The sequence below is a fragment of the Stegostoma tigrinum genome, chromosome 1 (genome assembly GCF_030684315.1).
Source record: "Stegostoma tigrinum isolate sSteTig4 chromosome 1, sSteTig4.hap1, whole genome shotgun sequence".
Lineage (NCBI taxonomy): Eukaryota > Metazoa > Chordata > Chondrichthyes > Orectolobiformes > Stegostomatidae > Stegostoma > Stegostoma tigrinum.
The window spans coordinates 167,372,522-167,386,504 of record NC_081354.1 but is presented as its reverse complement, the minus strand read 5'-3'; the positions used below and the strand labels follow the sequence as shown (position 1 = coordinate 167,386,504).

Sequence of the window (13,983 nt, the reverse complement as noted above, 5' to 3'; positions counted from 1 at the left end):
TGGTAGGATTGTGGTAATGTCACTGGCCTAGTAAGCCACAATGTTATTAGGGTATGAATTCAAATCCCATGTAGCATATAGTGCACTCAATATAAATCTGAAATGATAAAAATAACGTAATAAGGTCATAAGAACTAGGGGCAGAAGTAGGAAATTGAGTTGGGAGGGAGATAGGTTGGATTGGGTGGGCTGAAAATCTGAAGTGACTGATATCACATTGGTTGTTCTCAATGAACAGATCAAGTGCAGATAAATGGCCCCAAGGGAGGGGTCCAGGTGGAGGGAGAGTGTTGGAACTGGGTGAAGGGGTCTGTGGGGTGGGGGAGAGGACTCTTGTCCAAAGAAACGAGCATGGAGGCGAAGACAGCGGAAGAAGAGTTTGACATCATGTTGTGCTTGAAATTCATTAGGATGGGGATGCAGAGGGATAAAACTGAGACCTTTGCTGAGTACAGAATGTTTAGCATTGGAGAGTGGAAGGTTAGGAGGGATGGTGAATATCTGACTGGAGGTGGGATTGGGGGAGGGGAAGGAGTCAGAGGGAAGGGGCGGGGAGGAAAGTTCCAGAAAGCCATGGGTATCTCTGAGTTGTTAACCTTGTAGGCCTCCATGCCTGAAAGGGAAAGGAAAGGTTTCTTGTTGGCTCAGAGGATGAAGTGGAACTGCAAAGTGGTGCAGCTCTGAGCCAACACGATGTGATGCTGTTGGAGAGAAAGGTTGAGAGTGTGCACTGGATGATGTGTGGATCTCTGGATGCAGCGAGAGCAGCTGCCCATGGAACGTTGAACATCACGGAGATACTGTGATCCTGGACAGATTCAAAGCATGAGGGATGAAACGTCAGTTGGAATCCACATGGGCTGAGAATAAGCTGGAGGCAGTCCCTGAGAAATGTGATATAGCTGTGGGAACGAATTTTTGGCAAATACCCGGTCAAACACCAGGAGTGACAGTGAAATTAATGTCAATGGACACAAAAAGATTGGAACAGAAACCCCTTTGGAGAGAGGAACAGAACTTCTTCAAGGTGGCCATGCCAAGAAGAGATGGGGCAGTGAGTTAAATACTAAATAAAAACTGAAAGAAGGAACTTCAGATACTTCAAATCAGGAACAAAAGCAGAAGCCGTTGGACAAGCTCAGCAGATCTGGCAGCATCTGGGAAGAAATGCCATTGATTTTTTTCTTCACAGATGCTGCCAGACCTGCTGAGCTTGTCCAGCAACTTCTGTATATTTTTTTCTGATTTACAGCATCTGTCGTCCTTTTAGGCTTTGTTTAGGAAATTGCAGCCCCTGCAGTTTGCTCTGCTGCTTCATCTATAATGAGTGATCTCATCTCAAACTTACCTTCACTTTCCTGCCTGCTCCCCATAGCCTTTCAAACCATGACTCATTTAAAAATCCATCTATCTCCTCAAATTTACTTAATGATTCAGCATCCCCCTTCCCAGTAGCAGTGAATTCCACATTTGTGACTGCACTGTACAGGGTGCAGAAGAGATTCATCAGGACACTGCTTGGGATGGAAAATTTACGTTACGAGGAAAAGTTGGATAGGCAGGTCTGGGCTGTTTTCATTGGAGCAGAGAAGACTGAGGAGCAGTCTGAATGAGGTGTACCAGATTAGGCACATCGACAGAGTGGATAAGGAGCAGCTGTTTCCCCTAGTTGAAGGATCACAAGGGCACATGGCTTCAAGGTGAGGGGCAAGAGGTTTAGAGTGGAGGTGAGGAAAATCCTTTTTATCTAGAGGGTGATGTTGGCCTGGAAGTAGAGGTGATTTGCTTTCAAAAAAAGTACCTGGATGAGCACTTGGCACATCATTACATTCAAGGTCAAGTGCTGGTAAATGGGATTAGGTTGAAGGTTGGGTGTTCCCATCTGTCAGTGCAGACTCGATGGGCTTCTTCTGCACTGTATAATTCAAATAAAATACCCCAACCCAAAGTGACCTTACCTTACATATTAACCTTTTGATTGGCATCTAATCAAATGTATTCTGGAACTCCATCTACTGGATCCCCATTATCCACCTTGCTTGTTACATCTTTGAAGAACTCAAAAACCAATCATATATGATTTAACCTTCATAAAATCATACTGATTCCATTTGATTACGTTTTAAATTTCCAAGTGCCCTTCCTTAATAATGGATTTTAACAATCTTCCAGCGACACATGCCAAACTAACTAATTGATAGTTTCCCACTTTCTGCTTCATCCCCTTTTGAATAAGGGTATTAGATTAGCATTTGTGCAATCCACTGCAACTTTTCCTGCATACAGGGAATTTTGGAATATTACAATCAATGGATTCACTATCCCTGCTGCCACTTTCTCTGACCCTAGAATGTAGGTCATCAGTCCCTGGGGAACTGATTTAACCTGTGCATTATCTGTTATAATTGAGATGGTACAAATGTCCTCTATCATGAAACCTGAGGCAAAATACTGATTTGGTATCTCTACCATTCATGTTTCCAACTATTAACTCCACAGTCTTGTTCTCCAAGGGGCCAACTTTTTTTTATACTTATAGAAGCTTATTTCTTTATTCATTGATGGGATGTGGGTGTCACTGGCCAGGCATCATTTATTGCCCATCTCTAATTGCCCAGAAGGCAGTTAAGATTCAACTTAATTGATGTAGGTCTGGAGTCACATGTAGGCCAGACTAGGTAAGGATGGTAATTTCCTTCCCTAAAGGACATTAGTGAACCAGATGGATATTCCCGCAACAATCAACAATGGATTCATGGTCATCATTAGATTCTTAATTCCGATATTTTATTGGATTCAAATTTCACCATCTGCTGTGGCGGGATTTGAACCTGGGTCCCTAGAATGTTGTCCGGTCTCCGGATTTTCAGCCCAGTGATAATACCACGAGGCCATTACCTCCCTCCTTTCTTGTGCTAGTTTTCTTTCATAACTTGCCTTTGCTCTTTTGATGATGTTTTTGGTAACCCTTTGTTGATCTTTAAAAGTTTTCCAATCTTCCAACCTGCCATCTGACTTTGCCTAAGGTTGTTAGTTCTTATCCTGGATATCTTTAACTTCCTTGCTTAGCCATTGATGTTTTATCTCCTTCTTACACACTATTTTTCTCACTGGAATATGATATAGTTGGGAGAAATTGAATATCTCCTGGAACACCTGCCACTGCTCATCAACTGTCCTACATTTTTAATCTTCCTGCCCAGCCCACCAGGGCCAAGCCTGTCCTCATACTCAGATATTTATCTTTTGCTTAATGCCAGAATGCTTGTGTGAAACTCTAGTTTCTTGGCCTCAATCTAAATTTGAATTCTTGCATGTTATGATTCATCTTTCTTTGGATCCTTTAATAGATCATTCATTAACCCCAACTCATCCCACAATACCAATAGCCTGCTGCTTAGTTGGTTCCACAACACATTGCTCCAAGAAACTATCTCTATCTGATACATTCAATGAATCCTCCCTCAAGGCCCTGTGACCAACTGGATTAATCCAATCTATATGCATGTTAAAATCACCCAAATGATAATTGTCATACCTTTCTCACAAGCCCTCAGTATTTCCTGATTTATACTGCACCCCACTGTGCAACTACTCTTTGAGGACTTGTAGATTAGTCCCACCAGGGACTTCTTTCCCTTGCTAGTTTTTATTTCTACCCAGACCAGTTCTACATCTTGATTGCCCTATATAATTTTTCACTACAGCACAGAACTTCTCCTTTTAGGAACAAAGCCACACCATATCCTGTTCCTTCCTGCCTATCCTCCTGAAACAGAGTACCTTTGGAAATTCAATTCCTAAACCTGGTCTCCCCACAACCATATTTCTGTAATTGCCTCAAATAGTACCTGTACTTCTCCATTTACGCTGTTAACTGATTTTATTCTGAATGTTTTGTGCATTCAGGTATAAAGCCTTTAAGTTGTTCTGTTATCAAATTTCTCTAGTCCTGCACCATTTCTTTGTGCGTTATGACTTCACATGCTCTGTCCCTTTTTTGTTTTCTATTAACAATCAACCCTTTATCACAACCTGCACTGCTACCTTCTTCTCTAACTTGGATATCTAATTCTCCATGCAACACCCGTGCCCCATCCCTAAGACCAAATATCAATGATCATAGAAACCTATTTGATTTGATTTGCCAATGGTATTTTTGTTTTGACAAGGTAATGTCTCCAGCATTCTTTGTGTGTAGTTCCAGAGAAAGAAATTGAGAAGTCTTGAAATACAGTGTTAATCTTCAGTAGAAGTAAGCAATGTCTTTGGTAGAACTATGCAAAGATAGATCAATGTGTGAAACAGGAAAGAGTGAAAATGAATTGCTTGCTGCAGTGGAATGCCAACTTTGATGTACAATGCTGCTGAAACAAGTTGTTAAATGCATTTATTTTTTAAGTGATGAAGATATAATTTCTTGAGCATTGGGAGGTTTGATTGAGTTTCTGATATTATGCTTGTACAGGGGACCAACTAAATGATGACTAGTCACTTCCTCATGCTAAGAAAGAATTCAAAATGCAAACCATGTCTTTAGATATTCCTTGTGGTATGTCTTGCTTGGCAACCTTTGCAGAGTTCCATCCTTGAGAAAGCAGGTCAACTCTGCATCTTTTGGCAAACATGATAAAAAAAAGGATGCTAATTGACAGGAGGTGATGGCCTAGTGGCATTTTTGCTGGATTGTTAACCCAGTGACCTAGGTAATGTCTTGGGGACCCAGTTCAAATCCTGCCACAGCGGCGGGTAGAATTTGAACTCAGTAAATATCTGGAATAAAGAGTCTGATGATGACTATGAAATGATTGATGGAAAAATCTATCTGTTTCACTAATGTCCTTTTAGGGAAGGAAACTGCCATCCTTACCTGGCCTGGCCTACAAGTGATTCCAGGCCCACAGCAATGCACTTGGTCCTTAAGTGCCCTCTGGGCAATAAATGCTTCTTGTGAATGAATAAAGGAGAACAAAACTAGAATGTTATACAAGTGAAATACCCCAGATGCTGCAAATTTGGAATAAAAACTGTAAGTGCTGAAAATGCATAGCATTTGTGTATCCAACATGGACAGAACCAATTACTCATTTGTTAGTTTGGCAAATATTTGAAATAATCGTAATACTAATACCATTGAAAAGAAGACTGCAAAAAAGACTTAAAACCTCAAATATCGCATCAATGTCCAAAAACTATTTTCCATTGTGGATCTCATAATCTTTTATAAGCAAACATATAGGCAATGAGAAAAAGGAAATGAAAAAAACAGGTTAATTCAAGGTTTCTGTCACCTCTGTGATTGTATAAACATTGCTTACTGAGATCTAGGTATATTAGAATGCTAAGAGCTAAGTCAAGCATTCATAGTGTGGCCATCTTATCAGACTGCATTTGGCAACACCATTGCTAAATGGCATCAATATCAATGCCTAGTGAATAATGATATTTCACTACCCTGACATAGTAAACAGATTAGACTGAGAACGAGGAGAAATTTTAGGAAGCGCTTCTGCATACAAAGTGTAGTTTGCAACTCTCTTCAACAAACAGCTCTTGATACAAAGTCAGTTGTTAATTTTAAATCTGAGATGGGAACATTTTTGGAAACAAAGATATTATGGCATACGGGCCAAACGACGTGGAGGTAGACCACAGATCAGCCATGATCTCATTAAATGCAGAGCAGGCTCGAGGGGCTGAATGGCCACCTCCTGTTCCTCTGTTCTGAGCTTTATTCAAATTTATTTCTCTACATGCCTTCTCTCTTTCATGTAATTTCATGTAATATGTTTCTGTCTCTCCCTTTCACTGTTTAGTTGTTTTTGTCCAATTTTAATCCCTTACCCTACGTTTTTGTTTCGTTCTGAACTTCTCTTCTTCATTAAAGATGACAAATTTATAAATTTACTATTTGGTTTCACCTAAATACTGCTGTTTTGATTGAAGCTGTCCTCAATGTCCTAAGCTTGGTTCTTCACCCAAGCTGCACAAACTAAACAATCTTTGTGGTTTAACTTCGAAGATTTATATTTTGAATTAGAAATAGAATGGCAAAATGAAACATTTTCATAGCCAGGAGGTGCTATGTGAACTGAGCCCTATACCTGTCATATCGTGTTTGACACATCGGTCTTCCATTTCATATTTCCTAATAGTGCTCTTGCTTCTTTTATTTGCAGATGATTCAAGCACAGGAAGGAATGGACAAAAGTTGCCTCAAGGATCAAATGGGGAATATGCAAATGAAGATCCCACAGGAAAACAATGGGGTATGATACCTTGAATTCTCAAAATTCCAAAGTATGAACGTAATCAAGTGTTTCTTTGTTCTTTCGAACATGACATTTGAGTTAAACTGAATTGTTTGTCATGTTGTGAGCTGTGATTAGGTAGTTTAGTCAGATTTGATTATCGTGCAGATGGTAGTGTCTTGTGAGTATGATGTGCTTTGGAGCACAGCTAAGTGAGTAGAACTTTTTTATTATTCTTTCATGGGGCGAGGGCATCTCTGGCTAGGTGGCATTTATTGCCTGTCCATATTTGCCCAGAGGGCAATTGAGAGTCAACCACATATGCTGTGGGCCTGGAGTCACATGTAGGCCAGACCAGGTAAGGATGGCAGTTTCCTATCCTAAAGGTGAACCATTAGCGAACCAGGTGGGTTTTTCCGACAATTGACAATGGATTCACAGTCATCATTAAGTTATTAATCCCAGGTATTTTGTTGAACTCAAATTCCACCATCTGCTGTGGCAGGATTCGAGCCCAGGTCCCCCAGAATATTATCTGGGTCTCTGGACTCCAGAGACAATACCACTAAGCATAAGCAGGAGGTATAGCTGCCTGCTTTTAATATAAGAGAAAGGCAGTTGTATCTGGTTAAATGCGTTGATAATATGGCACTGAATCATACAACTAGTTCAAACCCTGGCCCATACTTAGTTGCTTGGCTGTGGTTGCCAGCAGAGTCTAATCTCTCTATTTCTATTTAATGCATTGGGATTAGATAATAATGACAAGTCTATATTTATTGCCAATGCATGGACATTCAGAGGAAGCTTTGGTTTGAACTTTATATTACTTTGGCAGCAGTCTTAGAAGTGGATGTTTCATTTCATCAGTGCAGAGTGTAAATGTGTGCATGTTAGTTACATTACAGTCAGTAAAGAAGAGAAATCAAAAATAATTAAAAGAAGTGACAGAATGCAATAAAGAAATTTATTTAGCCTCTAATATAAGAGAAAAAGGATTTTACTACGACAGTAATGAAATCCTCCATTGTATTTGCCTAATTATCAAACTCATGCCAGTTGAGCAGGCTAGCAATGCTGTAATCAGAAACATACCTCATCTCATTATTAAAGATGTTATAAAATTCAGACGTTTTCCACCAACCAATTCTCATCTAGAAGCTTCTCAGCAAAGATTTACAGAACTTTTATAGTTTCTGATGTTTCTCCTTTAAATTAATGCTGACTGCCTCTTTTGCGCTATGCGCTCTTTTTAGATGAAAATTTACAGAATTTGTAAATGCTCTTGAACGTTTGCTCCACTATGCTCAGTCCTGCCTCATTTATGCTTCAAGATTCATGTCTCACTCTATTTTGAAATAGCAGGATAACTTCATTGGCCTTTCGGTTGTCAGGTACAGCTCCTGTATTTTTTCAACTCCTTTCTAATATATTAACCAGAAGTGTTCCACATTTCCCCTTTTCATTTCCTTGTGGGTCCTTGGCTTTATTTTGCTTGGCCAGTGTGGCTACTGAACCCATCCCATGGGTTTCCTCATGATATACAGTTTACTCACTTCTGCATGTGCTATGGTTTTCTGAGTAAAAACGTCTGGGTCGAAAATTAGTCACCAGCTTTTGGAAATAATTCATTGAAACATGGCTGACATTTCCTGATCTTCCACAATATTTCTTTCCAACTTGAACTTAATCTCATTTACCTGGCTTCTAGCACACTGTTTGCTGCACATAATATCTGATTTATTTTTAGGAAAAAATGCTCTTTTCTGAATTATCCCAGGGCCGGCGAAATGGCAAACAGAATAAAAATGTTATGCCTGTATTTGATTGCACTCTCTCTGTGATCATGGCTGTACGCTGATTGTGAAATTAGCCCACGCGTTCCAACTTTTCATTGTCAGTTTTACTAATGATATTCATTGAGTTAAGATTGCCTCCAATAAAATTCCAATGTCAGAACTGAAAAGTCCAGATATTACTCTGAAGAGTGAGTCAGAGGGAATGGAGACAGCAGCAGCTTGATGCCTGGGAGATTTTAACTTGTGTCCTGAGTGCATGAATCCGACTGGGGTCAGAAACGAACAGGCTATCATCAGAAAACAAATAGGCAGCGCTTGATATGGAGAAGTGGCTGCATGGATGAGAATTTGGCAGGGATTGAACAAGCTGGTGTGGGAAGCCTGGGTCCTGTCAGCAATTTGACATGTCCTTCTCCACCCCCACCCACACATAGTTTCTTTTGGGCAGGCAATATTTAAAATCATCCCAAATACATTGGAGGTACACAACAAGTACATAGATAGAGAACGGAAGAAGGATCATTTTGAGTCTGGTCCCTTGGAAGAGCCAAAACATAAAAGGCACAATGAAAAGCTAAGTATATGTAGAAACATAGAAGATAGGAGCAGGAGTAGGCCCTCCCAGCCTGTTCTGTCATTCATGATGATCATGGCTGACCATCCAACTCTCTCTATACTGTTCCCACTTTCTCCCCATAGCCTTAGCTTTTGATATAAACAAAATGAATTGTGCCTCTGGATTATAAAATTGCAAAGTAAGAGCAAACTGATTCTAGTGCCTTATCAGTATAATAGTGACCTGCAGGATTTTGTCACTGGGGATTAAGTGTTTGGTCAACAATGATATAACAAATTATGTCAACATTGATTTTTTTTTAATGTTGGTTGCACTGAGCTGACTCAGTTTAACTTTTGAGGCTCACTAGCATGGTGTGTAGGGGTTTGTTCAGATGGACAGTTAGGAGGCAATTGGAACGTTCTGCAAAAAGAGATAATTAGCAAAAGCAAAGCTGCACAGAGGTGGAGATATCCTTGTGACATGGGTTGACAAATGATTGGCAAATATGAGCTACCATGAGGATAAAGGCAGCAAATCCTGATTTGGAAAGATATGGGAACTGGTGTTTGTCAAAGACCCTTTCACCTTGCCAGTAATTTTTAGTAAGGAATAAACGATTGTTTCTCCAAGTTTGCAGATGAAATTAAATGAAGAGGCACTGCAAGTTGTGTAGCCGGGAGCAAAAAATGATAAAGGGATACGCTGGCTGAGTAATGGAGTAACAGTTTGGCAAATGGACCTCATTGTATGAGATTATCCTCCACATATAAAAGAACTGAAACAGTTTTCTTGTGGTGAGAAATGAGTAACAGTATCAAAGGATGTATTTAGATATCTTCAATGAGTGAGAATCACTAGAAACTGGTGAATAGTCACAATGTAATCAGAAAGAAATGTTGGCCTTTATTTTGAGTAGGTTGGAGTGTGGAAGCAGTGTTCTAGTTGTACAATTTTGGCACCAAACCTCAGGAAGGATGCATTGATCCTAGAGGTGGAATCTGACAGATTGGCCTCAATGTTACTAGAACGTTGTGTCTTGACAACTGCCAGCGCAAATATTCATTGTGTTGCCTTAACATTCAAAGATTGAGTAATGAGCTAATTACTAGCATCATTACACTTTACAAGTACATTAGCAGCTGTGAAGTACTTTGGGATGCCCTGTGTGCTGTTCAGCTGCTGGTTCTTACTTTATTCTACGTGAATGGCAGGATCCACTTGAAGTGCTGATTGATCTATTTCTGCTGCTCTGAGGGGCTGCACCAATTGTTTAAAGTTGCAGATCATCCCAAAGTAATAAACAGAAGCATCAAAGAAATAAGGGACACTAAGGAAACACCGAAATAAGGAATTGCAAGAAATAGATGCAAAATGTAGAATCTCAGGGAGAGAGCCAGATACAGAGGGTTGCAGTGAGCCTAGAAGAAAGCCCAAATGGAATGAAGGTGATGGACAGGAGGACATTGGAGGAAGGGTTAATGAATTCTGCTCCACTTATCCCAAAGGTAAATGTTATAGTTACCATGGAGACCCTCTATGTGCAGACTAGTCACAAACCAGCTTAGATCAGGCAACAGAGGCATGGAGTCTTCCAGGCTTCTGTCCCCAGTTAAAATGCATTTGGGTGTTGACTGATTATCAGCGGCATGCGGGAGTTTAGAATTGAGGTTGAAATTTGTTCAACCACAATTTTATTGAATGGTAGAGAAAAGTTGATGGGCTGAGTGGCGTACTCTTTGTTCCTTGTACGTTTGTTTCGAAGTGCCATGATCAAACATACTTCTGTTTTAGGAATACACTTCATCCATCTACCAGCTATGGAATTTTGAATTGGAAAGTGTTGGGTTTTAATTGACCATATTCCCTGTTTATGACAGGCAGATGGGTTTCAGGTTAATGACCTCTTTGTTGTCTAGCAAAGAGTGTCAAAAGGAGTTCAGTACCTCGGGAGGGGGTCAGAAATGAAGCACTTCACACAGTTTGGTGATCATTTTGAAAAAGGGAGAGATTTGAAGTGGCTGAAATTAGGGGGAATGAGGAAATGTTTTTTTATTCACCCAGTAGCTGTTCAGGACCTGGAGCTCACTGTTTGATGGTAGAGATAGAAACTGTCTCCATTTTTAAAAAGTCCGTAGACATTGACTTGAAGAGCTGTGATCTGCAGGGATACAAACCTAGGTGAGCAAATGGGACAATACTGGGTTGCTCCTCATCAACTGGCACAGATCTGATGGGCCAAATGGCGTCTGTGTTGTAAAACTTTCACTGATTTCCAAATGCTAACAGATACCATAAGCTGCATAGATTTTCCTGACTGTTATGCTTCCAAGGGACCAATTTCACTTCTGAAGTGAAGGATTTTTCTGGTTGTGCAAATTCATCAATATATATTTACAATGTCAATAAACAGCAATCAGATGTTGCTCCCCTCATGATTGATTGTCATTATAATTGGAAGGAGTATTTGCAAAGTATTATAATTAGGAAGTAAAGGTACAGTTAATTAAGAACATGAGAGTTTCTACATCTGAGATAATGGGAACTGCAGATGCTGGAGAATTGGAGATAACAAAATGTGGAGCTGGATGAACACAGCAGGCCCAGCAGCATCTTAGGACCACTAAAGCTGACGCTTCGGACCTAGTCCCTACATCAGTTTTGTTGGAACTGTTCTCTGAATCCAGCCCTTGCATTTCCATTCAAGACCATTCTTAAAAACCACCTCTGCTCGAGTTCTTAGTCACTCCGTATAATCTGTCTTCCCCTGGATTGCAATAATTTTTCTTTTGCCCGTGTGACACATTTTGGGGATGCATGTTGCAGACTCTATGCCAGTGTAGATATTGGTAACTGTCACATCAAGATACACGCGTTCATGCACACACGCACGTGCACACCTGCTTAAGAAAAGGGTCTACAGACAATGGTGGGGCCTATTCCTTTTTGAGCTGCCTTCTGGGAACTTTGCCTGAATGTTAATAGGTTGCTGGCAGAGTGAGTGATTTTTCCAATCTGTAGTTGTGTCGGCAAGGATCCCAATGGCAATACAAACGCAGAAAATTCGTTGCCAAATACATTTTTGCTTTCTATTTTTTCCACCTTTTTAGGATTTAAAGGTAACTCTTGAGATACCCGAGTAAATCCTAACCCAATAAGTTATGATTAAGTCAGCGATTTGTTTGTCATAGAGTTGTACAGCACGGAAACAGACCCTTCAGCCTAATTTGTCCGTGCTGACCAGATATCCTAAATTAATTAGTCCCATTTGCCAGCAATTGACCAGATCCCTCTAAACGCTTCCTATTCGTATGCCCTCCCAGATGCCTGTTCAATGTTGTAATCGTACTGGCCTTCAACACTTCCTCTGGAAACTCATTCCATACACACATCACCCTCTGTTTGAAAAAGTTGTCCCTTGGGTCCACCTTCGATCTTTCCCCTCTCATCTTAAACCCATGCCTCCTAGTTTTGGACTTCACTATCCTGGGAAAAAGCCCTTGGGTATTCACCCATCCATGTCCCTCATGATTTTATAGACCTCTATAAGGTTACTCCTCAGCCTCCGATGCTCCAGGGAAAATAGCCCCAGCCTATTCAGCATCTCCCTATAGTTCAAACCCCTCCAACCCTGGTAACATCCTTGTAAATCTTTTCTGTACCCTTTCAAGTTTAGCAACATTTTTCTTTCAGCTGGGAGATCAGAATGAATGCAATATTTCAAAATTGGCCTAACCATTGTCCTGTACAGCCACAACATGACCTCCCAACTCCTATACTCAATGCACTAACCAATAAAGGTAAGTGTACCAAACATCATCTTCACTACCCTGTCTACCTGTGACGCCTCCACTGAACTACTAACCTGCACTCCAAGGTCTCTTTCTTTGGCAACACTTCCGATGGACCTACGATTGACGCATTAGTCCTGTCCTGGTTTGTGTTACCATAATGCAACACCTCACATTTGCCTAAATTAACCTCCAGCTGTCACTCCTCAGCCCATCTGATCAAGGTAATTTTGTACCTGAGGTAACCTTCTTCACTGTCGACTACACCACTAATTTTATCACTTGCAAACTTACCAACCATACATGCCTCCTATATTCAATCTACATGATTTCTATAAGTGCTAAAAAGCAGTGGACCCAGCACTGACCCTTGCAGCACATTGCTGGTCACAGGCCTGCAGTCTGACAAACAATCCTCACCACCATTCTCTGTCTCCTATCTTCACACCAATTTTGTATCCAAATGGCTCGCTCCTCCTGGATTCCATATGATATAAAACAAAGTTGCTGGAAAAGCTCAGTTGGTCTGGCAGCATCTGTGAAGGAAAAAACAGAGTTAACATTTCGGGCCCGGTGACCCTTCCTCAGAACTGTTCCCCAGACCCGAAATGCTAACTTTGTTTTTGCCTCCACAGATGCTGCCAGACCTGCTGAGCTTTTCCAGCAACTTTGTTTTTGTTCCTGATTTACAGTATATCCGCAGTTCTTTCGGTCCATGTGATCTAACCTTGCTAAGCAGTATACCATGCAGAACCTCACCAAATGCCTTGCTGAAGTCTACATAGACAGCATCCACCACTCTATTTGAAACAAGATTCTTGTTAAATGCAGGCTATTGATGAAGGGAATTGTTTGACTGTTGCTGAAATTAGGGTACAAGAAACTTGCACAATGTTTCTTCCTCATCTTTGAGTCAGAGGCTAGTGGAGACTGGTACTATTACAATGCTTAAAAGGCATGGGTACGTGAACAGGAAGGGCTTAGAGGATGATGGACCAAATGATGGCAAATGATTAATTTAGGATATTTGATTAGCATAGATAAGTTGGACCGAAGGATCTGTTTCCGTCTTGTACAACATTGATGATAATGCTAATGCTCACAAATGCAGGCACCCAAAAATACAGAGCATTTTCACCTAGAGTGGGATTTTGACAAAAGATTGCCACTGAAGACATGACCGCACTATTCCTCTTTATAGGTACTGATAGAACCATTATCTATTTCCAGAGATTTCTGTTTATATTTCTAGATTTGTGCTTTTTTTTTCTTTTTATCTTCTCGAGCTGATCAAGTTTACTCTAGTTAAGTCTACAGAGGAGAAATATACTTGATATTTTTAGCAGTTCGTAATGCCAGGTCTTTTAACTTATAAGTCAGTCACAAACTAATCATGTATGTAGCTGCCAACATTTGGAGCTCTTCAACAGATGAGTTGTTTCCTCCATTTTTTCATGGGATGTGGGTGTTGCTGGTGAAGTTGGCATCTATCACCATCCCTCCCTGCCCTTGGATCAGGGTGGGGGTGGGGTGGGTATTGGCAGTCCTTTCAGATGTTGGTTAAGAGTCAAGAACATTGGTTTGGA

The 13,983-nt window shown here is 40.6% G+C and overlaps 1 protein-coding gene across 1 annotated transcript in view; it reads left to right on the top strand.

The window, feature by feature from the left end:
* The window catches only part of fgfrl1a (fibroblast growth factor receptor like 1a), a 300,676-nt gene that overhangs the window by 254,218 nt on the left and 32,475 nt on the right, over window positions 1-13,983 (top strand). Inside the window, exon 4 of the mRNA XM_048545931.2 lies at window positions 6,180-6,269. Within this exon, the coding sequence (XP_048401888.1) occupies window positions 6,180-6,269 (90 nt within the window). The remainder of the gene's footprint in view (window positions 1-6,179; window positions 6,270-13,983) is intronic.